Raw genomic sequence first — 24,965 nt, forward strand, 5'->3', positions numbered from 1 at the left:
TTAGTCTTTGGAGGACCGCTTCCATGCACTTTGGCATCTTTTGCACTAATTTGTGTGACTTTTTTGTGGACTTTCATACACTTTTTTTTTTTTTCCCATAATCTACACCTTTCTTTCTTTGGTTTACTGTGTTGGCCTTAAGAGCTTAACACTTGTTTAACACATTTTGATGTTGAAGACTTTGGCTATGTTTTACCATTCTAATCAATTGTTTTTCTTTTTAGCACTGCTGTTCACTTTTAGTTTTTGAGTGATTAGGTTTATCATTGTTTATATCATAAGTAGCGGCTTTAACCGCTTAAGCCCTGGACCATTTTGCTGCCAAAGACCAGGGCACTTTTTGCGATTCGGCACTGCGTCGCTTTAACTGAAAATTGCGCGGTCGTGCAACGTGGCTCCCAAACAAAATTGACGTCCTTTTTTTCCCACAAATAGAGCTTTCTTTTGGTGGTATTTGATCACCTCTGCGTTTTTTATTTTTTGCGCTATAAACAAAAAAATAGCGACAATTTTGAAAAAAAAAACGCATTATTTTTTACTTTTTGCTATAATAAATATCCCCAAAAAATATATAAATTTTTTTTTTTCCCTCAGTTTAGGCCGATACGTATACTTCTACATATTTTTGGTAAAAAAATTTGCAATAAGCGTTTGGTTTGCGCAAAAGTTATAGCATCTACAAAATAGGGGATAGTTGTATGGCATTTTTATTAATAATTTTTTTTTTTACTAGTAATGGCAGCGATCAGAGATTTTTATCGTGACTGCGAAATTATGGCGGACAGATCGGACGCTTTTGGCGCTATTTTGGGACCATTCACATTTATACAGCGATCAGTGCGATTAAAAATGCATTGATTACTGTGTAAATGTGACTGTCAATGAAGGGGTTAACCACTAGGTGGCGCTGTAGGGGTTAAGTGTGTCCTAGGGAGTGATTCTAACTGTGGGGGGGAGGGGCTGTGCGTGACACGACACTGATCACAGATCCCGATTACAGGGAGCTGTGATCAGTGTCATTAGGCAGAACAGGGAAATGCTTGTTTGCATTAACATTCTCCCAGTTCTTCCTCACCGTGAGACGATCGCGGGTATCCCCGCGGACATCGAGTCCACGGGACCTGTGATCACGCTCACGGAGCTCCCGGCGGGTGTGCCAACTCCATTGCCTCGTAAAGGGCAACGTGCAGGTACGTTAATCTGCCTGTACGTGCCCTTCTGCCGCAGTATATCTGCGTGAGGCGCTCAGGAATTTTTCAAGACTTGTTTTACATACTTTTTTTTTTTGGCGCAGTGGAGAATTGTGTTTTTTGTTCAAATCAGCATGCAGCAGCTGATTGATAATTATAAATTTACTCCCATCCACGTTCATTTTCACATGGACACAGACAAACAGATATTTCTTCAGAATAACAAAGTTTGTAAAAATGCCTATAATGTACATAGATCACCCAGAGGGGAATGTTTGTTTTCTCAACAAAAGTAAAGTTAGTCCTCTTTCACACGAACGATCGGTCTGCTTGTCCGTTTTTTAAGCAGACCTGAACGGACGCTCCATAGACCTCTATGGAGCTTCGGATGTCAGCGGTAACAAGTCCGCTGACATCTGAACCGCTCCGATCTGAAAAAGTGTGACGGAGGAAAAACCTACTTTTCCATCAGTCTGCGGATCGGATCGAGTGACGGACTCTGCGGTCCGTCTTCATCCGATCCCCCATAGGGGAGAGCGGCGCTCTGACAGGTCCATCACTGCACAGTGTGCAGCGACGGACCTGTCATCTGCCTGCTCAGCGGGGATCGATGGAGGATCCCCCGCTGAGCAGAGCGGGCTCTGTACACGGACACGTCCGTGTGAAAGAGCCCTTACTCTTTAGGTTATTAAAGATGCAAGTTTTCAGGATAGCTTAGATTTATCCTTCTGGTTTTATCTGCCTGAAACCCAAAAAAGGGTTTGAAGTTATCCTGAAATCTTGCATCTTTAATAATTTAGGTCTGAACCATTTTAGTCCTTCATATTTCCTTTTATATAAAAAAAATCCCAATTAAACTATTTTCACACTTCCATAGCAAAACAAAGTTGTTTGGGTATTTCTAAACTTTCCATGCTGCATAAATATTATACAGCTCTTCCTGTAATGTTCTGGTTATTAATGTTTCCTGTTTGTGACTCCAGGGTGTCCAGATCATCGTCTTTCCTGAAGATGGCATCCACGGCTTTAACTACAGCAGAAAGTCCATTTACCCGTACCTGGATTTCCTCCCTCCTTCCCATTTACTGCCATGGAATCCATGCGTGGAGCCAGACAAGTTCCAGGATACGGAGGTAATTTGAGGACATTCACTATTTTTTGTCCTCAACACCCCTACATTCCTATTCCTCCAGTTTTTACAAAACGATGGGTGGGTCGGATTCTTGGTGTAATCTTTTTACAGATCCTAAAAGAATGAGGACCGCACTCCTTTAGTGTTCGACCTTGGTAATAGATGGGTGCTTGTAGTGACTGTAGTAGATGGTGTTGTATAAATCACAGTAAGATGGGACTTTAATGGAACTCCATTGCAAACATCAACACTCATTTTTTAGTGCAATGTAACATCAGTCAAATGGGCAACTTGCTTTCTAGATCTTAAGAACTAATGAGAAGGACAATTGTTTTGGTCAAACCTCTTCAAGCAGTCATTTCTATTTATTTATTACAGGTACTTACAGTATATAGCGCTGACCATTTACGCAGTGCTGTACATAAATATTGTACATTCACATAAGTCCCTGCCCTCAAGGAGCTTTCAATCTAAGGTCCCTAACTCACATTCATATATACACATATTAGGACTGATTTAGATAGAAGCCAATTAACCTACAACATGTCTTTGTAGTGTAGGAGGAAATTGGAGTACCCAGGGGAAACCAAAGCAGGCACAGGGAGAACATGTAAACTGCAAGCGGGTAGTGCCATGGTTAGGACTTGAACCAACGCTGCGAGTGCTACCAGGTGGAAGTGCTAACCACTTAGCCACTGTGCAGCCCACAAGTCATTGGAAGAGGTTTTTTTTTAAGACAATCTGACTGCTGTGCCTTTACCAGAATAAACATGGCTAATTCCTTGTAACATAGGCTGATTTATATTGGCTGGCCTTACAAATTAGAAATTGTTGACTGCAAGTTCTGACCACCTTCTGAAAATCCTAGTTGCCTGGCTGTCTACAATTTCAGCATTTCACTGACCTAGAACAAGTGTGCAGCAAGTGAAGCCAGAGAGAAGTTAAGTTTGATCTGCAAAAGGGCTTTCACAGGTGCTTTCTGATCATGTCTGCCTGTCAGTTTTTCAGGCGGACTTGATCGGAAGCTTTATGCAGCCCTATACGGACTGGTATCCGTTTATACCCACCTATGTCCAGGTCCAGAAGAAAAAAAAATCAGAAAAGGACTGCATGCTTCTTAGTTTTTCCAGCTGGAACTGACTGCATGCTATGGATGTCTCTCCCACTGTTTTTTTTCTGGTTTATATCATTATCGAGTTGTAGAGACTGCTGTGGTAGTCATTGGTTTTCGTGCAGAAAGTTTGAAGTTTAAATGTTACCCTTTATTTGTTAACTTAAGATAATAATGATGTATACTTTTGGGATATCTCAGATACCTTCTTCAGGCTTAGGGTGATACCAAACACACACTGGTGATGACACTGTAATTATTTTAATTAAAAAAAAAAATCTAAGTGTCTTTTTACCAATTGATCTACAGCTGTCACATGACCCAGCTCTTTCCTAGGCCGTCTGCAGGGTGGAGTTTCTAGTCCTCTTCTGCTGATCACATGTTCAAAAAACAGCCTTTGGAATACTGAGTAAATATTAATAATTAATGTCAAACTTTTTAAATTGGAATTGTTTTAAATTGTCATACAAATACACTGGTCAAAAAAATGTAAGGAACACTTCTAAAACCCATCAGATCTCAATGGGGAAAAATATCATGCTGGATATCTATACTGATATGGACTGGGTAATGTGTTAGGAATGCTCAAGTGGGCTCAATTTATTTTGGCACACTTGCATGGGCCTGTGGCTGTCCCCCCCCCCCCCCCCCCCCCCGCCCCCCGCTTCTATCCTGTTAATTATTTATCAATTGTGGTTGGTTTACGTCTACAATATTAGAATATGAATAAACTGGTGTGTTGTCTTGTTTAGAATTTAGCTCACCTGACCAGACAGGTGTGATCGGCCAATCAAAAGTAAGAGAACCTGACAGAAGGTGTAGGGCTCATTATAGAAAGTTCCCATCGCAGGTTTGCCTTCCTTTTGGGATCATCACAGCAAGAGAGCTACCCACCATTCCACCCATCGTGAGCACTTATTTGTGGTTTTGTCACTCCTGAAATGGGGGGGGGGCGACTGGTTTATTTTGAATATGTTTTGCTTGAGTTTTTATGACTAAGCAATGAGATCATAATACTTTGAATTATTTCCTCATAGATTAAATTTGTTATATGATATATTTGTTTATGTTTCAAACCAAAGTAAAGTCCTGTGGCCATTTATTGCCAAATATAAGGTCTGGTGTTTGTATTATTGCATATGGTTGTCTTTGGGGAATTTAGGGTTTTATATTGGTGGCGCGGGGGGGGTGCTGTGCAGAATGCATTTCCCATGAAAGAATGCCACATCGTTTGATAGAAATGAAAATTATCAACCTACAGAGGGCTGAATTCAAAGACAGATCCCGGAAATCAAAGTGAAAAATCTATGCAGCAGGCTAGTAAATTTTGCTGAAACTTTCATTGCAGCAGCCAGTGTTAATTTCATCGACTAAAATGACTAAAACATTTTAATCGACTAAATGAATACTATTTTAGTTGACTAAAACTAAAACAATTGAGATGACTAAAATACGACTAAAACTAAAATGGCATTTTAGTCAAAAGACTAAAATGGGACTAAAACTAAAATGCCATTTTAGTCCTAAGACTAAAACTAAATTTTAATTGACTACAAAATTAACACTCATCTGTAGTGCATGTTCATACCTCAATACCATAAATAAAAATAGATGAGATTTTTCACTTAAGCAGTATATAATGAGTTTGGAAATTGTAGATAAATGTTAACTAATGCATTACAATTTAATTACACACATTAGATTTTAGACGACTAAAATGAGTTTTAGTCGACTAAAATGTAATGAAGATCTTAGTCGACTAAAACGTAGGACATCTACTAAATACGACTAAAACTAAAAAAATTGCAGAAGACTAAAATGGGACTAAATCTAAACTGCCATTAGTCCTAAGAATAAGACTAAAACTAAATCGAAATTTGCTACCAAAATTAACACTGGCAGCAGCTCAAAATGGTACTCAGTAGTCTGTATAGCCCCACGTGCATGTATGCATGCCTGACAACATTGGGGCATGCTCCTAATGAGGCGATGGATGGTGTCCTGGGGTATTTCCTCCCAGATCTGGACCAGGGCATCACTGAGCTCCTGAACAGACTGCGTAGGATGGACCGAAACCTACTGTCCCAGGGGTGTTCTATTGGATGTAGGTCAGGCGAGCGTGGGGGCCATTCAGTGGTATCAATTCCTTCATCCTCCAGGAACTGGCTGCATGCTTTTGCCACATGAAGCCAGGCATTCTCGTGCACCAGGAGGAAACCAGAACCCACTGCACCAGCGTATGGTCTGACAATGGGTCCAAGTATTGGTCATGCTGAATGATGTTACAGGCAGCATAACATTCTCCAGGGTGAACCTGCTCTCATCTGTGAAAAGCACAGGATGCCAGTGCCGGACCTGCCAATTCTGCTGTTTAATGACAAATGGCAATCGAGCTCCACAGTGCCGGGCAGTGAGCACAGAGCCCAATAGAGGACGTCGGGCAGTGCCGGGACAAGGTCATCCGGTGCCCAGGGCGAAGTTGACAACCGTCCCGGCTGGCTAGGTGACATCACGCCTTGCCACGCCTAAGAAGCGCCTGTTGGGCGGAGATTTCTCCGCTGCTCCGCCTAACAGGGTAGTGAAGGGGAGCTTCCAGGCTCATGCCAGGTGCAGGAGAGCACTTGGCACATCGTTGCAAGCAGCTCTGGTTCTACCGTATTGTAGCGCGGCCAGCGGTAATCGGTTACAATGTGCTTGATGACCAGCAATGTTTTCGCAGCACACTTCGGACACTTCACCTGCACCCCCTCTTCCTCCAGGAAATTGGGCCGCACAGGGCATCCGCCCCTTCCGCCCCTGCCTTGTACCGGCTCTGACGTCGGGCACTCAGGCCACCCTCATGAAGTCTGTTTGTTTGGTCAGAGACATTCACACCAGTGGCCTGCTGGAGGTCATTTTGTAGGGCTCTGGCTGTGCTCATTCTCAGGGCCGGTGCTACCACTAGGCGGATTAGGCAGCCGCCTAGGGCACACTGCCACCTAGGGCACAACTGTGGCTGCTGTGTATACACAGCTCTCTTGTGTGGAGATGACACAGCCTTGTGTGTAGAGCCGGGTGTCAGTATAACAGGACAGACAAGCACGAGGAGGAGGGGAGTAGTGCGGAGGCAGCGCGGCTCAGTAACTCGAGAAAGCAGAAGCATTTTGGTGAAGCCGCTCTGCAGTACATGTGTATTGGGAGCGATCTGCACTCCCCTCTTAGCAACAATACACAGAGCAGCCTGGAAGTGTCTTCCGCCCAGCTCCGACACTCATCCTGGACACTGACACACACACACACATAAAGTCCTAGCTGGAGAGAGCCGCAGATCCCTTGGATTTCAGGGGTTATACTGTGATGATGCCCGCAGCTGCAGCCATCATCCTGGTACCGTTTTTTAGAGCCGGCGATCAGCTTTCCAGGGATAACAACCAATGCGGGTAAAAGCCGCACGGCTGTTATACCGGAGGAGCGGGAGGGGACGTTCCCCCTCCCACCGCTCTCAACGGGCCTCCTGTCCCACCGGGAGACCTGATCAACAATCCGCCACCTCCGGCGGCTAGGGACAGACTGGCACAAAGCCGGAAACGGCTTCATTCCAGTCTCCTGATTGTAAACACGGAAGCGACCTCATGACATCACTTCCCGTTTACTCGGCTGCCAATGGCGCCGGTTTTAAAAAAATATACAGTATTCAGAATACTAAATACTTTGAAGTGCAAAGGAGGGATCGGGGGTCTTTTAGAGCCGGGCTAACTTTACGTTTTTCGTTTTTTTTAAATTCATGAAAGTGTCCCTTTTCCCAAAAAGTTGCATTTAAAACACAGCTGCACAAATACCTTGTGACATAAAATATGGCAACAATCGCCATTTTATTCTCTAGATTCTCTGCTAAAAAAAATATATATATATATATATAATGTTTGGGGGCTCTAAGTAATTTTCTAGCAAAAAATACGGATTTTAACTTGTAAACACCAAATGTCAAAAATAGGCTTATGCCCCGTACACACGGTCGGACATTGATCGGACATTCCGACAACAAAATCCTCGGATTTTTTCCTACGGATGTTGGCTCAAACTTGTTTTGCCTACACACGGTCGCACAAAGTTGTCGGAATTTCCGATCGCCAAGAACGCGGTGACGTCAAGCACGTACGACGAGACTAGAAAAGGCCGGTTCAGAACCAAGCGCAGCACCCTTTGGGCTCCTTTTGCTAATCTCGTGTTAGTAAAAGTTTGGTGAGAGACGATTCGCGCTTTTTCAGACTCGTGGCTTTCAGATCGTTTTCTGCCATTCAGTTTGTGCTTGTGGGTTTGTATCTGCTCTTCAGTGCGTGCAAGCAAGTTCCGCGTGACTTTAGTCACTGTATTCTTGTTCGTTCGTTACTGGTTTTCAGGTCGCTCTTCACAGGCCTTGCTGTTCTTCAGTGCGTTCTGTTACTTCGTTCTGAGCAGCCGACCGTTTTATAGCCATGTTTCGTATGCGTACTCCTCGTAGAGTTCGTGCTGTGCGGGGGCTTGGTGTTGGGGTCCTGACCTTGACACAAGTCCAGTCCATGAACAGGGTGGGGAGGAGTTCATGGACCAAGAATTGGTTGCTTCAGCGTGACCAGTTCTGTCATATGCCTTTGCTCCGTGAGATCCGTGAGAATAATCCTGATGATTTCAGGAACTTTCTCCGGATGACGGACCCCGTGTTTCACCGTTTGTTGGCTTCGCTGACCCCCTATATCAGCAGGCAGGATACCTGCATGAGGCAAGCCATCACTCCGGAGCAGAGGTTGGTCGCTACCTTGCGGTATTTGGCCACAGGGAGAAGCCTGCAGGACCTCAAGTTCTCGACAGGCATCTCCCCCCAGGCTCTGGGGATCATCATCCCAGAGACCTGTTCTGCCATCATACAGGTCCTGCAGAAGGAGTATATGAAGGTAAGATTTTTTTCCTTTTATATCACATTTTATTGTATTGAATGTTTGCTAATATATTGTATTTCTTTCCTCATTCCCTAATTACCATGATTGTAATATGCTGTGAATGTCCCCTTTGTCCTCATGCATGCTGGATTTTTATGTAATTATTATTTTATGTCCTTCATACATATTTGCCCTTCAATAACCTCCCCAGCATGGTGTCTCCTGCCCCTATATTCACCTCATGTAGTCACTTAACAATGTATTTTATCAGCTCCATAGTAGTGCTTTACCCCAAACACCCCCTAAAATGTTTGGAAATGTTATTTTGGATTTAAATTCAGGCAGAGGGCCAGAGGCTTTTTTTTGTGGTGTCCCCAAATTTTTGGTAACCCTCCCTCCCCCCAACTGCTAAGTCAGCTGATCCCAATTCTCTATCCTCAATCATCTATCTGCTGACTTTGCCAAACCCATACACACTATACCCATCTCTTTACTGGTCAGATTTATGGATGAATTCCCCAAAGCATGTAGTGTAAGGGCCTGCCTGTATACTTTCCAATGGTACTGTTTAAAGTTCTTGTATCCTATTATGATCTTGATAGGTAATAGCAGAATGTCCAAATGTGCTCAAATGTGTACAGTGTGTATTTATATCTTTGTATTATGACACTTCTTACCTGTCCAGTGGGCTGCCAATAGTGTAACAAAGGAGGGGCTGTTCCAAGTAATACCCTGTATTTAGGCATTCATCTCTCAATGAAGTGAAGAGGGTTACCTGTCCAAGAGTCCCCCCCCCCCCTATAATGTTAGAAATGGCCCATGAGAGGGGGGGAGGGGGAATATGATAGGTGTACCTTATACTTTGTTGTTGTTAAATTCCCCTTAATAAATGCTATCTGGAGGTTGACCCATAATGTTTGTGTCTAATCTGCTTGCCAGGTTTCTGTGAAAAAATAGTAATGTTTTTTTTTTTTCCTCAACAGTTTCCTTCCACGCCACAGGAATGGCAGACTGTGGCCTCCCACTTTGCCCAGCGGTGGGACTTTCCTAACTGCGGAGGGGCAATTGATGGGAAACACGTCCACATCGTCCCACCACCCAACTCGGGGTCGTACTATTATAACTACAAGGGGTTTAATAGTATAGTGATGTTGGCGGTGGTGTCGGCTAATTACGAGTTCTTGTATGTGGACGTGGGGAAGAATGGCCGGATGTCCGATGGTGGAGTCATCGCCCAGACGGAGTTCTACAGGCATCTCCAGAATGGCAGTTTGGACTTGCCACCTCCAGAGGACAATGTTGAAGGTCTCCCATTTGTGTTCGTTGCTGATGAAGCATTTGCGCTGGGGGACCACCTGATGCGGCCATTCCCGATGAGGACCCTCACCCCGGAACAGAGGGTTTTTAATTACCGGCTGGCCAGAGCCCGAAGAGTGGTGGAGAACACATTTGGAATCCTGGCCAGCCGGTTCCGACTATTTCTGACACCCATCCATATGGCGGAGTATAAACTGAACCATATTATACTGGCGTGCTGTGTTCTCCATAATTTTTTAAGAAAACATTCAGCCAACTATGCTGGCTCAGTTGGGCCTAAGGCCGGAATACCAAATACATCAACAATGACGGCACTTGAAAGCGACCGTCCTGGCTTGCCCTCCCTGAATGCCCGTGATGTCCGGTTACGATACCTGGAGTTCTTTGTGGGTAGGGGGGCTATCAATATGCCAGACAATATGTGACACCTTTTTTAAATAAAAAACAACCAAAAGCAATTCTTGGTGGACATTTACTGCTTGTGTTTGTTTTAGCTGACCCTGACAGAAATGTGTTGAGTGCAGAAAATGTCGTGATTGGGTAACCTTATAAAAAACAGTGTTGGCTGGTACTTCCTAAATGCAAAAACACATTTCACTTCAAGTGCACTTGCAACTGCACTGAACCTGCACTTGTAGTGCAAAGTGTATTTGCCCTTAGGAAATAACCCCCATTTGTGCATAAAACAACAATTACATCACCCCAAAAGTGTTGTTGTAGTGTTGAGACAATAATCCACACATTCTTGAGTAAGGCACTTTTTTATACCTGCACAATCAAAATGTGCATTTACCAAAGGTTTTTAAAACAAACCAACATGTTTGTAGTATAAAATGTTTGCAGTAGCATTATGAATAATCAAAATATCCATTTCAGATAAAACAGGCCTGTGTAAAACCAACAAGAAAGCCAAAAAACTAGAACTTACAAAGTTCACATTAGGTAAAACCTGAAGGCTATATCAGACATCAGTATTTAGGAACTGGGTTTGATATAGCGTTCAGATGGGGGGAACTCACCCCTGGAAAAGCCAAATTTGGAAGATGCACACCAATTTACGAATGTCAACATGTGCTATCTGCCATCAGGGGGGATCAAGGGACGTGTTTTGGGGGAGCAAGCCCTTCCTCAACGCTACTTTATAATTGAGGAAGGGGTTGCCCCCCCAAAACGCGTCCATTGATCTCCCGTGATGGCAGATAGCACATGTTGGCACACTGTGTGCATCCTCCAAATTTGGCTTTTCAAAACATTGTTAAAATTGAAAATACTGAAAACCGGTCATTTTGTGGGGTTTAAATTCGCCCCAAAACATCAATGAGGTTATTATTTTTTGTAATAACATCACGTATTTGTTGCTGGATGTTTTGCAATTGGAGATTACACCCCATGATCTCCCCTATCAGTATCTGGGCACTTTCAGAAGTAAAGCGTTCTGGATCCACAACATCACGATCACCTAAAAAGAGATAAAGAACAAAAAAAAAGGTCTCAAAAATCTGCCAACAGCCATCTCTTTTACCTGAGTCTGTGGTCGCAGACACTCACCTCTTGTGGTGCCAATCTCCACTACATCTTCTTCTTCCTCCTGCTCAGCATCTTGGGTTTGGGGTAGTTCCCCTTCTTCCAGAGGGGGGGGGTCTGTGTTCTCCTGGGATGAGGGGTGTCCGAGTCTTTTCTCCCCTATGTAAAACAAAAATGGTATACTTAGCACACAGATATTTGATGGCAGAACTATAGAAATAGGAAACATTGCTTGGAAGTGGGGTACAATTGTCTATTTTAGCCGAGTTCAAAGATGTCTTTTTTTTATTGCCCTTTGTCAAGCTGCAATACTTTACCTGTTTGGTACAAGCTTCACAGATGTAGCCCCCCCTATAGTATACACTGGAGCACCTGTGTGCCCCCCCTAATAAAAATGGTGTTCTTGTGTCCCACACTAGTGCTCCAGTGTCCAGATGTGAAAACAGCTGCTCAGTGTCCTCTCCTTACACACAATCTAGTTTGCATTTCATTCTAGTAACAAACCCATCTACCTAAACAAATATTTGGCATCCAAGTAGGCCCCAAAAAAATGTGGGAAAATGCATATGGCCTAAACAATGGTGTTCTAGAGGCCGAACGAAAAATGTTTGATACGAACGAATAATGGGCCCATGAACATTAAAGTTGACCTTTTTAAACGTTACAATTAATAAAAGCATATGGAGCAGAATGAACGGAATAAAGCCAGAAAGAATATAAACACAGCACAACTACTTACTTTTTTGCAGCACTCTCCGGATCTTTCGGTACTGCTCTGGCTCTCTCAACTTCAGGTCCGACCACCGCTTCCTGAGATGATCTTTTGATCTTCGGACCCCGAAATTCCGCTCGAGACTCCTGACCACTTTCGCCATGATCTTGTCCTTTCGGATGTTCGGGTTGGGGTAAGGCCCATATTTGCCATCATAGTCGGACTTCTTCATGATGTCGACCATCTCCAACATCTCCCCAAACGACATATTTGTGGCCTTAAAACGTCTCCTTCTGGATCGGGACGTGCCTGGATCCGGGCTTTCCTCCTCCTCCTCGTTGCTACAATTAGCACGCACCTGATGTGACTCCGCCATCATGCTCTTCCCCCACTGCGCCGAACGAAAAGGGGCGGGGAATAGAATAGAAAGAACGTCAGGGGCGGGCGGAGTTACACACATGCGCAGTGTCTATAAAGCGTAACACGCGTGCGTATTACGTACGATCTGTGAGCGGAGGAAGGAGCATTGGACGCGCCGATCGTAAGAACGAAGGTAAGAGACAAACTTGGGCCTATACTGCTTCTAGATTGAGGACTATATTGTAACAAGATTAGGAGAGTTTTGTCTGACATTAGGCTTTGTCTTGTGTTGTGTCTTGCAGTGAACATGGATATCTTAATGAGAGATACTGACTTCATGGCACTATTCATTGATATGCTAAGTGAGCTGCCCTGTCTGTGGGAGATTACCCACCCCCATTTCAAGAACCAAGCAAAGAGGAAGGCAGCACTGGTGCAATTGTGTGAAATTGTGAAGCAGGTGATCCCCACGGCAGACATCACCTATTTAAAGATCTTAATTGGTTGCCTGAGGAGCACATATCTGAGGGAGCGCAAGAAAGTCCTGGATTCACAGAGATCCGGAGCAGCAGATGACATCTATGTCCCCAGGATGTTGTACTACGACAGGCTGCACTTTCTGGCAGGCCAGACTGAACCCAGGCCATCCCTCTCCAGTCTTCCTTCCACACTTCCTTCCCCCCCGGCTGAGGCTTCTGACGCCCAACCTGGGCCTTCCAGGCCACATGTGGAGGAGCCCAGATTGAGCCAGGTATAGCATTCCTCTAAATATTTCTGCTTGTACTATCAATGATGTTACCTAGATGTTAGTTGGGAGTACTAATTTAGGATTGTGATTGATGATGCAAAAACTAAAACCATGTCCCTTTTTCATACACAGGGAAGTCTCAGCCAGGAGGTGGCTGATCTGCAGGTCCCTCCACCCACCCTGAAAACAGAAAGTGGCAGCAGGAGGAGTAGCCTAGAGGAGGCGGCTATCAGATTTTTTTGGAGGGCTACAGAGGTCCTGGGAGCACCACACACCAGGCAGGAGAACCTTGCGGCATTCATTGCCTATAAAATGCAGAGGATGGAGGAGGGCCAACAAGCCAGGTGTCAGGCCCTCATTTCAGAGGCTCTGGAGAAAGGTGTGAGGGGACAACTTACACCTCACACACAGCTTTGGGATGGTCCTCCTCCTCCCTCTCCTCCAGGTCCTCCCAGTCCTCCTCCAGGTCCTCCCAGTCCTCCTCCTCCTCCAGGTCCTCCCAGTCCTCCTCCTCCTCCAGGTCCTACTCCTCCTCCTGCCACATCTCCTACTGCACAGCCACAGCCGGGAAGGAAGTGTGAAAGGAAGACCAGAGAGTGATTGCCCTGGATCCAGTCTGGTCGGCCAAAAGATGCAGCCTCTTGTGGTACCACAGCCTGGGGACACAGATGTCATCTGCTGCTATCCGAGTCTCTGTGAATCCCGGACCAGACTGCCCTCCCTTACATATGGACTCCTCAGGCCACCAATTTTGATGTTGAAGAATTGATGTCTGCCGTGGGGGTCCCAGGCTTCACTAATTTCTGCTGTTGATCCAGTGTTGCCTTCCTCTTTGTTTGGTTCTGATACCTTAATAAAGGATTTTTGTTTTGAATTCTACTCTCCTATGTGTTTTACTTCAAAAATGACAGTTGGTTTGTGAGGATTCAGGTACATTGCAAATATACAATGTGAAATGAACAAGGGACACCAACAACAAAAAATCTCATGGAGATTAAATATTAAAAGATATCAATGGTGTTGGGGTAACTTGACACACAAAACACACACAAAAATATTCGGGAGTAAAAATAAAAATAACATTGAACAAAGATCAGCCTTGGAGAAAATCCAAACATTAAAGAAAAAAAAAGGCTTAAAAAACAAAAAAAAAATATAAAACTGTCAGATGTGACAACTAATAACAATATATTGAGGGAATCCCACTAAAAAAACACAAATCAAACTTTGTGAGAAGTGTGTGTGAAGCAGCAAAACCACTTAATTCTTGTCACATTATAAAGAAGAAGAGAGTGCGCTGTATTAAACCATTTTTTACATTGCAGCGTGACGAAAGTGCTGTATCCATTGCGAACGCTAAGTTTACCAGAACGAGCTGTCCCGTGTCGGAATTTCTTCAGAGCATGCGTGGCACTTTGTGCGTCGGAACAGGCCACACACGGTCGGAATTGACGCGATCGGATTTTGTTGTCGGAAAATTTTATCTCCTGCTGTCCAACTTTGTGTGTCGGAAAATCCGATGGAAAATGTCCGATGGCGCCCACACACGGTCGGAATTTCCGACAACACGCTCCGATCGGACATTGTCCATCGGAAAATCCGACCGTGTGTACGGGGCATTAGTCATGAAAGGGGTAAGGAGACACCAGTGGAGGAAAATACAGAGACTGGTGTTTGTAAATGCCGCCCTATACACACCACTGAGCACTGACCCCTGAGCCTTTACATTGCATTACATCCACCCCACTGACTGCTCTGCACACTGCACTCTGTACACACTCAGCCCGCCCATTACATGGCACAGTAAATACTTCCTTCGCTGTTTGCAACTTTCAGGACAGGATGATATGATACCAGCGTTCAGTTCAGCTCTTCCTGATAACCCCGAGCTCCCTCTAATGTCCCCCCTCCCCTTGTCACAGTGCTATCAGTGCTGTGCAGGGTAGTCAGTGTGTCGGATCTCTTTATGTTTCTTTTTTCTGCTGGTGACCAGGCTGCTGCCCACTAGTAGTCCATATGGATTATCCTGGTTACTGCCGATACTAGTGTAGCATTTACTAGAACTGGGCTGTATTTTCCTCCATTTGCAGCATCTGAAAATTTGTCTTTTTCTCCTCTCCCTTCCACCAGTAGTCAGCAGCCGCAGGAAGAAAATATAACCAATCGGTTCTAGTAAATGCTGCCCCCCCCCCCCAGAGGTCTGTACACCTGCTGTGCCCATTATGAGGGGTTCCCTCCATCCCTATGTTGAGTTCCCGGGTCTGTACACCCGCTGTGCCCATTATGAAGGGTTCCCACCATCTCTGTACTGTGTTCCCAGGTCTGTACACCTGATGTGCCCATTATGAGGGGTTCTCACCCCTCATTGCTGAGTTCCCTGGTCTGTACACCTGCTGTGCCCATTATGAAGGGTTTCCACCATCTCTGTACTGAGTTCACAGGTCTGTAAACCTGATGTGCCCATTATGAGGGGTTCTCACCCCTCATTGCTGAGTTCCCTGGTCTGTACACCTGCTGTGCCCATTATGATGGGTTCCCACCATCTCTGTACTGAGTTCACAGGTCTGTACACCTGATGTGCCCATTGTGAGGGGTTCTCACCATCCCTGTGCTGATTTCTGGGGTCTGTACACCTGCTGTGTCCATCATGAGGGGTTCCCACCATCCCTATGCTGAGTTCCCGGGTCTGTAGACCCGCTGTGACCATTATGAAGGGTTCCCACCATCCCTGTACTGAGTTCCCAGGTCTGTACACCTGATGTGCCCATTATGAGGGGTTCTCACCATCCCTATGCTGAGTTCCTGGGTCTGTACACCTGCTGTGCCCATTATGAAGGGTTCCCACCATCTCTGTACTGAGTTCCTGGGTCTGTACACCTGCTGTGCGCATTATGAGGGGTTCCCACTGATAGGCTGCACTGATGGAGGTGGCATTCCATATAGGTATCACTCTATAGTGCAGGCACTGATGGGTGCACAGTGCAGGCACTGATGGGCATGCACTGATCATCAGTGCCTTAAATTATCTGTGTACATATTCCCTGTACAGGGCCGGCGCTACCTACAGACAAGGTAGGTGCCAGCCTAGAGCACACATCAATCCGGGGTGCCGTACCGATGCCCCCCATCACCTCCAGGCTCAGTGACTGACTCCACCCCCCAAAATGGTAGTAATCTATAAAAAGGTGGGGTATACATGGGCAGAGCAAAGGGGGTGGAGTCAGGGGTGGGGCCAAAGGGGCAACAAAATGAGGTTTCGCCTAGGGTGTTAAAAATCCTTGCAGCAGCCCTGCTCATTTGGTTACCCAATCTCCAAACTTTCAGCTTTAGTTTCTATAAATGAGCTGCAATTTGTTTGCTTATTGCTATTTCCTGGCTGCCTTGCATGCATGTCAGCCATGGCTTTACATATTGGTGGAATTTGTTTTCTGTTTTTGCTGCTCTTAGGTTCAGGTTGAGTCAGTCCCCTGTCAGAGAATTGGATGTATGGTTACAAAGCTATCTGAATATAGTTTTATAAAACTATCAGATGGGCATCTTAAAGAGGAGCTCCAGGCTTCTGCAGAAAAAAATAAGTCAGCAGCTACAAATACTGTAGCTGCTGACTTTTAATATTAGGACACTTACATGTCCAGGATTTCAGCGGTGTCTTCAACCGAGCCAATTTTTTAATCAGCTATCGGGTGCTGCCCCCACCAGCTCCACTAAGGGAAACCGTCAGTGAAGCTTTGCAGCTTCACAGCAGGCACCCTACTGCGCATGTGCAAACCACGCTGCGATCTGTGAGTTTGCTGCGCCACGGGGGAACTCAGGCAGAAGTTGGAGCAGGTACCTGTCAAAACCAGGTACCTCCCCCCCCAAAGCTGCCGAATGTGGCAGCAGGGGGGGGGGACAAGCAGAGCTACCCTTTTGGGTAGAGCTCTGCTTTAATGATCACAACATACAGGGATATTATTATTGACATAAACACCCACCCACACAGGTTGAACTGGATGAACAGGTGTCTTTATTCAACCCTACCAACTATGAATAGGCTTTATAATACAGTTATTAGTGAAAGCAGAGTATGTTGTAGAGGGAACATAGAAAATAAACACTGTTTGAAGGACATTATAAAAGAACAAGTCTAAACAACTTGTGAAATTTAATTGGTAAGCTGCTAATGATGAGAGACATTATCATTTTGCTAAATTCATAAAATATATGTTCTTTTAAAAATATTTTCCATTTAGCTAGAGCCATGTGGTCCTAGGATGTGTCTGTTAAAAAGACATCATGCTATTTCTGCTGCCCATGTGTTTTTTGTGACTCAATGGAGCTGATTTAGACCCCTTTCACACGGGCGCCTCCGCATAACAGAATCTGCTTGCTCAGCGTGGGATCGCTCCGCTGATCCACACAGAGCAGGCGGATGACAGGTCCGTGTCACACAGTCCCGCTCTCTTCTATGGGGAGATCAGATGGAAATGGGCCGCCTGTCCGTTTCCATCTGATCCAATCCGCTGTGTTTCTGGCGGACAAGATCAGATGGTGGCAGGTGTTAGTGGACATGTGTCCATGCGCTACGTAGAGGAGACTGGAGGGTCCGATTGGGTCTGCCTGAAAAACTGACAGGCGGACCTGATCGGACAGTCCATGTGAAAGAGCCCTAACTAATACTGGGAAGTGCAAAATCTGGTGCAGCTGTTCATAGTAGCCAATCGTGCGTGTGTGTGACACCGGCGCAGGCATGTACTGGCCATCAGGACTACTGGGACTTTCTCGGTGGGCCGATGGCTCAGTGGGCAGGTTTCAGTGACAGGATCCTTTCATTCCTGGACAATACATTGTCCCTGGATTGCCCCCTGTGCCGATCTGATGCCCCCTAAAAAGGCCACCATCACCGCTTTACCGACTGTCACTTGTTCTGGCTGGGCAGGCCGGCCGAGACCCGCTTTAAGTTGTAGTTCCACAGCTGCTGGCTCACTGCCCGGAATGGTTGCTAGCCTCCTGCCGCCTGGCGTGTAGCAACCAGTGACGTCACCAGAGCGATGCCCCAGAATACAGAGCGGAGGAGGATTTAACTCCGTGCGCGCCTAGTACTTAGCTCCACCCACCTCCTCTGAGCTGAAGCCGAAACTAGTGGAGCCTGGAGGACATGTGCAGGACCGGAACACCATGCACAGGGAGCCGCCACGCCAACCTCCATTTCCTGGTTCTCATCTGACAGGTATAATGTGATTTGTGTGCTCCACTGCTGCAGCTACACTTTCTTCCCCCACAGTCTCTCCACCATGTATAGTTCCAGCGCTGCTGGAGAACTCTTTCTCTGAGTGGGGGATCTGATGTTAAAGGGGGGTTATTTCTGTGAGTGGGGGATCTGATGTTAAAGGGGGTTCATTCTGTGAGTGGGGGATCTGATGGTAAAGGGGGGTCCTTTCTGTGAGTGGGGGATCTGATGTTAAAGGGGGGTTCTTTCTGTGAGTGGGGGATCTAATGCTAAAGGGGGGTTCTTTCTGTGAGTGGAGGATCTGATGCTAAAGGGGGGTTCTTTCTGTGAGTGGGGGATCTAATGCTAAAGGGGGGTTCTTTCTGTGAGTGGAGGATCTGATGGTAAAGGGAGGTTCTTTCTGTAAGTGGAGGATCTGATGGTAAAGGGGGGGTACTTTCTGTGAGTGGAGGATCTGATGGTAAAGGGGGGTTCTTTCTGTGAGTGGGGGATCTGATGGTAAACGGGGGTTATTTCTGTGAGTGGGGGATCTGATGGTAAAGGGGGGTTCTTTCTGTGAGTGGGGGATCTGATGGTAAAGGGGGGTTATTTCTGTGAGTGGGGGATCTGATGGTAAAGGGGGGTTATTTCTGTGAGTGGAGGATCTGATGGTAAAGGGGGTAATTTCTGTGAGTGGGGGATCTGATGGTAAATGGAGGTTCTTTCAGTGAGTGGGGGATCTGATGATAAAGGGGGGCTCATTCTGTAAGTGGGGTCTCTGATGGTAAAGGGGGGCTCTTTCTGTATGCATAGGACGACAGTGGCAGTCAGGGATGTATCCAGTTGCCTTGGGGTGGGGGGGGTGGTAAAATGCACCGTTGCCTAAGTACACAAAAATTCTTGCACTGGCCTGTCCTCAGGAACATGGATCAGGAGGCTATGTGTGAGTGGCCAGAGCCAGCTGTGCTGGAGCTGTCAGTGTCAGTTCACTGGGGGGCATGGCCGCCAGCTAGCTGTTGCACCCTGTTGCATTCTGGGAGTTGTAGTCCACACGCTCAAGCTCCCAGGGGGGTGAAGGCATTGCTGAGGTGAAAGACCCTGACACCCCCAGGGCCAGCTGACCCCAAATCCCATCTATCCACCCCTCCATTTACCCTGCCCCAGTGCCCACCCAGTACCTCAAAAAAGGCCTCAACACTGTGGGTCCTGCTGGAAGATGGCCATGGCCTGTGGCCAGCTCCTTGCAGGGCCCACAGGTCAGTGGCCGGCTCCCAGCAGGACCCACTGCCCGCTTTGCAGGGCAATCCTGGGCGGGTGCACCTCGAGCAATTGCGTATAGTTTATATACTGTTTTTGTGCATGTCTGCAAAATTAAAGTGGGCCAGTCTGGAAGAAGTCCAGGGCCAAATTTTTGTCCCAGTCCAGCCCTGCACCGGCGCAAAAAGACTAGTGATTAAATCAATAGATTTATATATATATACACATATACTGGTTGCTGCAGTCAAAAAAACAAATTCATCCAAAGGGTGAAAATTAAATGTGTATGTATCTAGTGTTGACTGCGCTACCTCCAATATTTTAAACCAAGTACAACAATCTATCTAAATGAATCATGTATGTGATATAATCAAAAAAGTCTGATGAGACTAAAATTTAACTTTTTGGCCAAAGAAAACGCTATGTCTGGCGCAAACCCAAAACATCACATCTCCCAAAGAACACCATCCCCACAGTGAAACATGGTGGTGGCAGCATCATGATGTGGGGATGTTTTTCGGCAGTCGGGACTGGGAAACTGGTCAGAGTTGAGGGAAAGATGGGTGGTGCTAAATATAGGGATATTCTTGAGCAAAACTTGAAGGAGCTGGAGCAGTTTTGCAAGGAGGAATGGGCAAAAATTCCAGTGGTAAGATGTTGCAAGCTCATAGAGACTTATCCAAAGCGACTTGGGGCTGTGATAGCCGCAAAAGGTGGCTCTACAAAGTATTGAATTTAGGGGGGTGAATAGTTATGCACATTGACTTTTTCTGTTATTTTGTCCTATTTGTTTACTTCACAATAAAAAATAAATAAATAAAATCATCTTCAAAGTTGTGGGCATGTTGTGTAAATTAATGGTTGCAAATCCTCAAACAATCCATGTTAATTCCAGGTTGTGAGGCAACAAAACACGAAAAATGCCAAGGGGGGTGAATACTTTTGCAAGGCACTGTATAAGAGTGGCTCCCTGCGATCACATGACCCCTCGGCTCTCTCTCCTCTCCTCCCCAGTTGACGTCATCGGCAATGCTCAGCCCTGCCCACTGGAACTGTCAGCTGGGCAGAGGAGAGGAGAAAGGAGGCACCTGAGCGTTGGGAGTCGCTCTCCTATAGGTACCGATGGACATATTTTTTACATAAAACAGGCACAGGGGAACTTATTATGTAGCAGAGTGGATAAGAGGATTTCATAGTAGTGGGTTAACAACCACTTTAAAGTGGTTGTAAACCCACATGAAAAAAAAAAAAAAATAACCTGCAAGACAAAGGCATATAATGAGCTAGTATGCATAGCATACTAGCTCATTATGTAATACTCACCTGAGATCGAAGTCCCCGCTGCGGTGCGCCTACGCAGCACCTGCCGGCGACATTTCTCCTCGGAGTTACTTCCGGGTATCGTGGCTTCGGCGCTGTGATTGGCTGGAGCCGCAATGATGTCACTCCCACACATGCGCGCGGGAACTGCCGGCAGCGGCACACTCACTGAAGCAAACGGCACGTACGTGCCATTGCTTCAGTGCGCATGTGCCAATGATGTCAGCACATGCAGATACAGGGGATATCTCCTAAACTGTGCAGGTTTAGGAGATATCCGGGGTAGCTACAGGTAAACTTTATTATAGGCTTACATGTAGCAAAAAGTGGATTGTTATGCCGCGTACACACGATCGGACTTTACGGCACACTTGGTCCGGCGTACTGAATTTCGTCGGACAATTCGATCGTGTGTGGGCTCCAGCGGACTTTGTTTGCTCAAAAGTTGGACGGACTTAGGTTTGAAACATGTTTTAAATCTATCCGACGGACTCTTCTTTCTAGCGGACAAACCGGTCGTCTGTGTGCTAGTCCAATGAACTCAAACTGACACATGCTCTGAAGCAATTACAAGACGGAAGCGCTCGGTCTGGTAAAACTAGCCTTCGTATTGAAGCTAGCACATTCCTCTTCTGTGATCTTTTAATACAGCACTTTTTTTTTCTTTATAATGCGAGAGGAATTAAGTTGTTTTGGTGCTTTTTTATTCACACAGAGTTATCACAAAGTACTTTCTTCATGATTTATCCTCATGCCATGACTAATATGATATTTTTAAAAAGCCAGATCTCCATAAATAAAGTATTACATTAGATTTTGGACTCATCTTTTTTTTTTTTTTTAGCTTTAAAAACTATCTATTTTACAATGTGTGCTAAATTATACAAAAAGTTATTTTTTGTTAATTTTATTTTTGTAGTTTCAAGGTACCACAATAACCTTAATATTTTGTGTTGTTTTAATGAACCTTAATGAGGTTGGTGTCCCTTGTTAATTAGACATAGGGGGGTTTATTTTCCAAAGGCAAATTCATTTTTCACTACAAGTGCAAATTGTACTTGGAATTGCACAGAAAGAGCATTTTGAAGTACCTTCGCTGTGGATCCGAGGGGCACGTGCAAGGAACCACAAAAAAAAATTAAAACCTTTTTCTTGCACATGATTGTATGATAAAATCAGCAGAGCTTCCCCTCATTTCAGCTCTTCCCCTCAGATTTACAGCGACTGCACTTCCAACAAGTGCACTTGCAGTGCAATTTCTAAAGTGCACTTTTCACTAGTACTTTGCACTTGATTTTCTAAATGATTTAGCCTTTTGGAACAAAGACACATAGGGGTTGATTTTTGCAAGAGCAGTTGCTCCAGAGCTTAGTAAATGAGCAAAAGATCTGCTGACTTCCATCATCCAATCATGTGCAAGCAAAAATGCTGATTTTTGAATTTTCCTTGCACAGGATTGGGTACTCTTTGCAAAGTCAAGCCTTACCTCATTTCCTAAGCTCTGGAGCAATTGCACTTGCAAATCAACCCCATAGTCTTTTTGACCTGTACCTGCCTACTCCCAAACAAAATGTCGTTTTGGAATCAAAACACATAGTCAATAATGTAAGGTAACTAAAAAATCCATTTATTTTGGTTAACAAAAAATTAGGAAGGCAACACTGGAGACACTTTTGGAATCTGTGAAGCCTTTCGTCCCCCAGGACACACATCAAGTTTTAGGACAAGAAAATTGGTATCTTGCGACTAGGAAGCACAGGGAGCACAGTCAGACCAGACAGAAACCAGGCAATCACTTTCGAGTCTTCCGTGGAGCCTTCACTGCACGCTTCTCTGCAGCCTTCCCTCCACGCTTCGCTGCAGCCTTCCTTGGAGGCTGTGCCTCTGGTGGTGTACTTGGGGCAGGAGGAGGAGGAGTGGCTTCATCTGCTAGATAGGTTGTAGCAGTAAGCTCCCCTCTCAAGCCCTTCTGATAGGCCTGAAAAATCAAACCCTCACAGAGGAGGCGTTGCCCCTTTTCCAGTTCCAGCAATCTGGTGGCCATATATGTCCCATACGCCTCCTCTGCATTAGGTGGTGTGCTGAGGATTTGGCTGGCTTCACGAATGAGGGCTAGGGATTCCTCCTCAGTTTGTGTCATTCTTCTGGGCCTTTTGGTGATAATGCGGAGGGGAGGCACATGACACTCCATGCGCCTCCTACTGGGCCCAGCCATAGCCTCCTCCTCTATCCCACTGGTCAAGGCCTCCTCCTCGCTGAGGTCATCCTGTGTCAAAAAAAGGGACATAGTTGTAATTTTGTGTTACACAATCACACACAATTTTCAGCTCATGACTTGCAAATATAATTCTAAACAAATAGTAAAGGCTATCTATTTGACCCCACCATTATTCCAGCTAATCAACAATATCTGAAGTACATAGGCGTGCGCACAGGGTGTGCCAGGTGTGCCTGGGCACCCCCTAATTGCCTTGTGTGGTGCATATTCTCCCCTGTTTAGACCACTGATATTTCATCCCCCAAAAATTTGTTACAAAATAAAATAATTTATTTAAAAATAAAATAAAACTAATGACACTGTCCACTGCCCTACTGACACCATCAGTACATATACACATGCATATGTATTTGAGCTTTGGGGTACACACCCTAATGCAAGAGGCTGCGCACACCTATGCAGAAGTATATTTTTGGCCACTACTGTCTAGTGATATGTCTACATATTAATATTTGTGATGAAGTCATTTTTTATGAAGCACTTAAAAATTTGAGACATTAACTTCATTAATAACATTTACACAATCACAAATTCCACAAAAAAGGATACCTGGCTGAAGCTGGGCGCATCCACTTCATCAAGGCTGAAAAGGCCCAGTTCTTCCTGGGACTCCTCAGCTGGGGTGGAGGTGGATGGAAGGCTGGAGGGAAGAGTGGGGGGAAGGCTGGAGGGAAGGGTGGGGGGAAGGGTCATAACTGATTGCCTGGCTTCTGTTTGGTCATCCAGGAATTGCATTTTGTGGTAGTACCACAACTTGGGTGCATAAACTTGGTCGGCTGCTGCTCCGGATCTGAGCCACTCCTGGATTTTATTGTGTTCCCGCTTATACATGTTTTGCAAGATACCAATTTTCTTGTCCACAAACTTGAGGTCTGCCTGGGGGACTCGAGTCTTCACAAATTCTAAAAGTGTGCCCAGTGTTGCCTTCCTTACAACTCGATTGAAATATAGTGGGTGTTTGACCTCCCACAGGTTTTTGTTTTCTTGATATAAATCGATAAATCTGGACAAAACATCAGCCTCTTTAAAGGGATTCTTTTTTGCTGAAAGACAAGACACAAGATCAAAACTGTAATGTCAGTCAGAACTCCCAGGATTATTTTGTGAAGAATCTAGGGGACACATATACACACACACACACACCCACGTTTAATCTTACCTTCGTTTCTGACGCTCGGACATACATAGGCCATTGTAATAGCTTTATATACACTGCGCATGTGTCATCTCCGCCTGCGTCGCCCGCCCCTGACGTTCTTTAGTATGATTTGTCCCCGCCCCTTCACTCTTTGTTGCGCAGTGGGAGTAGATAGAGAAAGATGGCGGAGAGATTTACTGGAAGTAGTGCGGAGGAAAGCCCGGAGCCACAACCAACCACATCCCGGAGGAGATATAAGGCCACCAACATGGCTTTTGAAGAGATGGTGGAGACGGTGTCCATATTGAGAAGGGAGGACTACGATGGGAAAAAAGGACCGTACACACGACCAAATATGCGTAAGGACAAAATAATGTCCTCAGTTGTCATCGCTCTAGAAGATAAATTTGGCACTAAACGTTTTAAAGAGCAATTGAGGAAGCGGTGATCGGACATCAAAAGTAGGGAGCCAGAACAATATTGGCGAATAAAGAAGCTGCTTAAAAAAGTAAGTACTTGTTGTGTTTTCCTATTGAGATACTTAACTTGCATGCTGATCCCTATTTTTTTCGTTTATACAGCATCATTCGTAAAGACCGTTCTTTGTAAAATACATATGATACTAAAGAAAATGACGTTATTTTTTCGCCAAATACGATGGTACAGGGTTGGACATACATTTAGGTCTTGATAATTTGTCGTATTCCCAAAATTTGTTGATGTGGTATAGATGTGTTTGAAAATATAATGCTTCTTCAAAAATGATTCAGTGTAATGTAAGGACAGGACACAGCA

At 45.3% G+C, this 24,965-nt stretch overlaps 1 protein-coding gene across 3 annotated transcripts in view; it reads left to right on the plus strand.

Moving 5' to 3' along the window:
• Nucleotides 1-24,965, plus strand: part of BTD (biotinidase) — a 118,940-nt gene that overhangs the window by 85,082 nt on the left and 8,893 nt on the right. For all 3 annotated transcript variants that reach the window (XM_073630188.1, XM_073630187.1, XM_073630189.1), the window contains one exon: nucleotides 2,174-2,323. In XM_073630188.1, the coding sequence (XP_073486289.1) occupies nucleotides 2,174-2,323 (150 nt within the window). The remainder of the gene's footprint in view (nucleotides 1-2,173; nucleotides 2,324-24,965) is intronic.

This window comes from Aquarana catesbeiana, linkage group LG05 (assembly GCF_042186555.1).
Source record: "Aquarana catesbeiana isolate 2022-GZ linkage group LG05, ASM4218655v1, whole genome shotgun sequence".
In the NCBI taxonomy this organism is placed as follows: domain Eukaryota; kingdom Metazoa; phylum Chordata; class Amphibia; order Anura; family Ranidae; genus Aquarana; species Aquarana catesbeiana.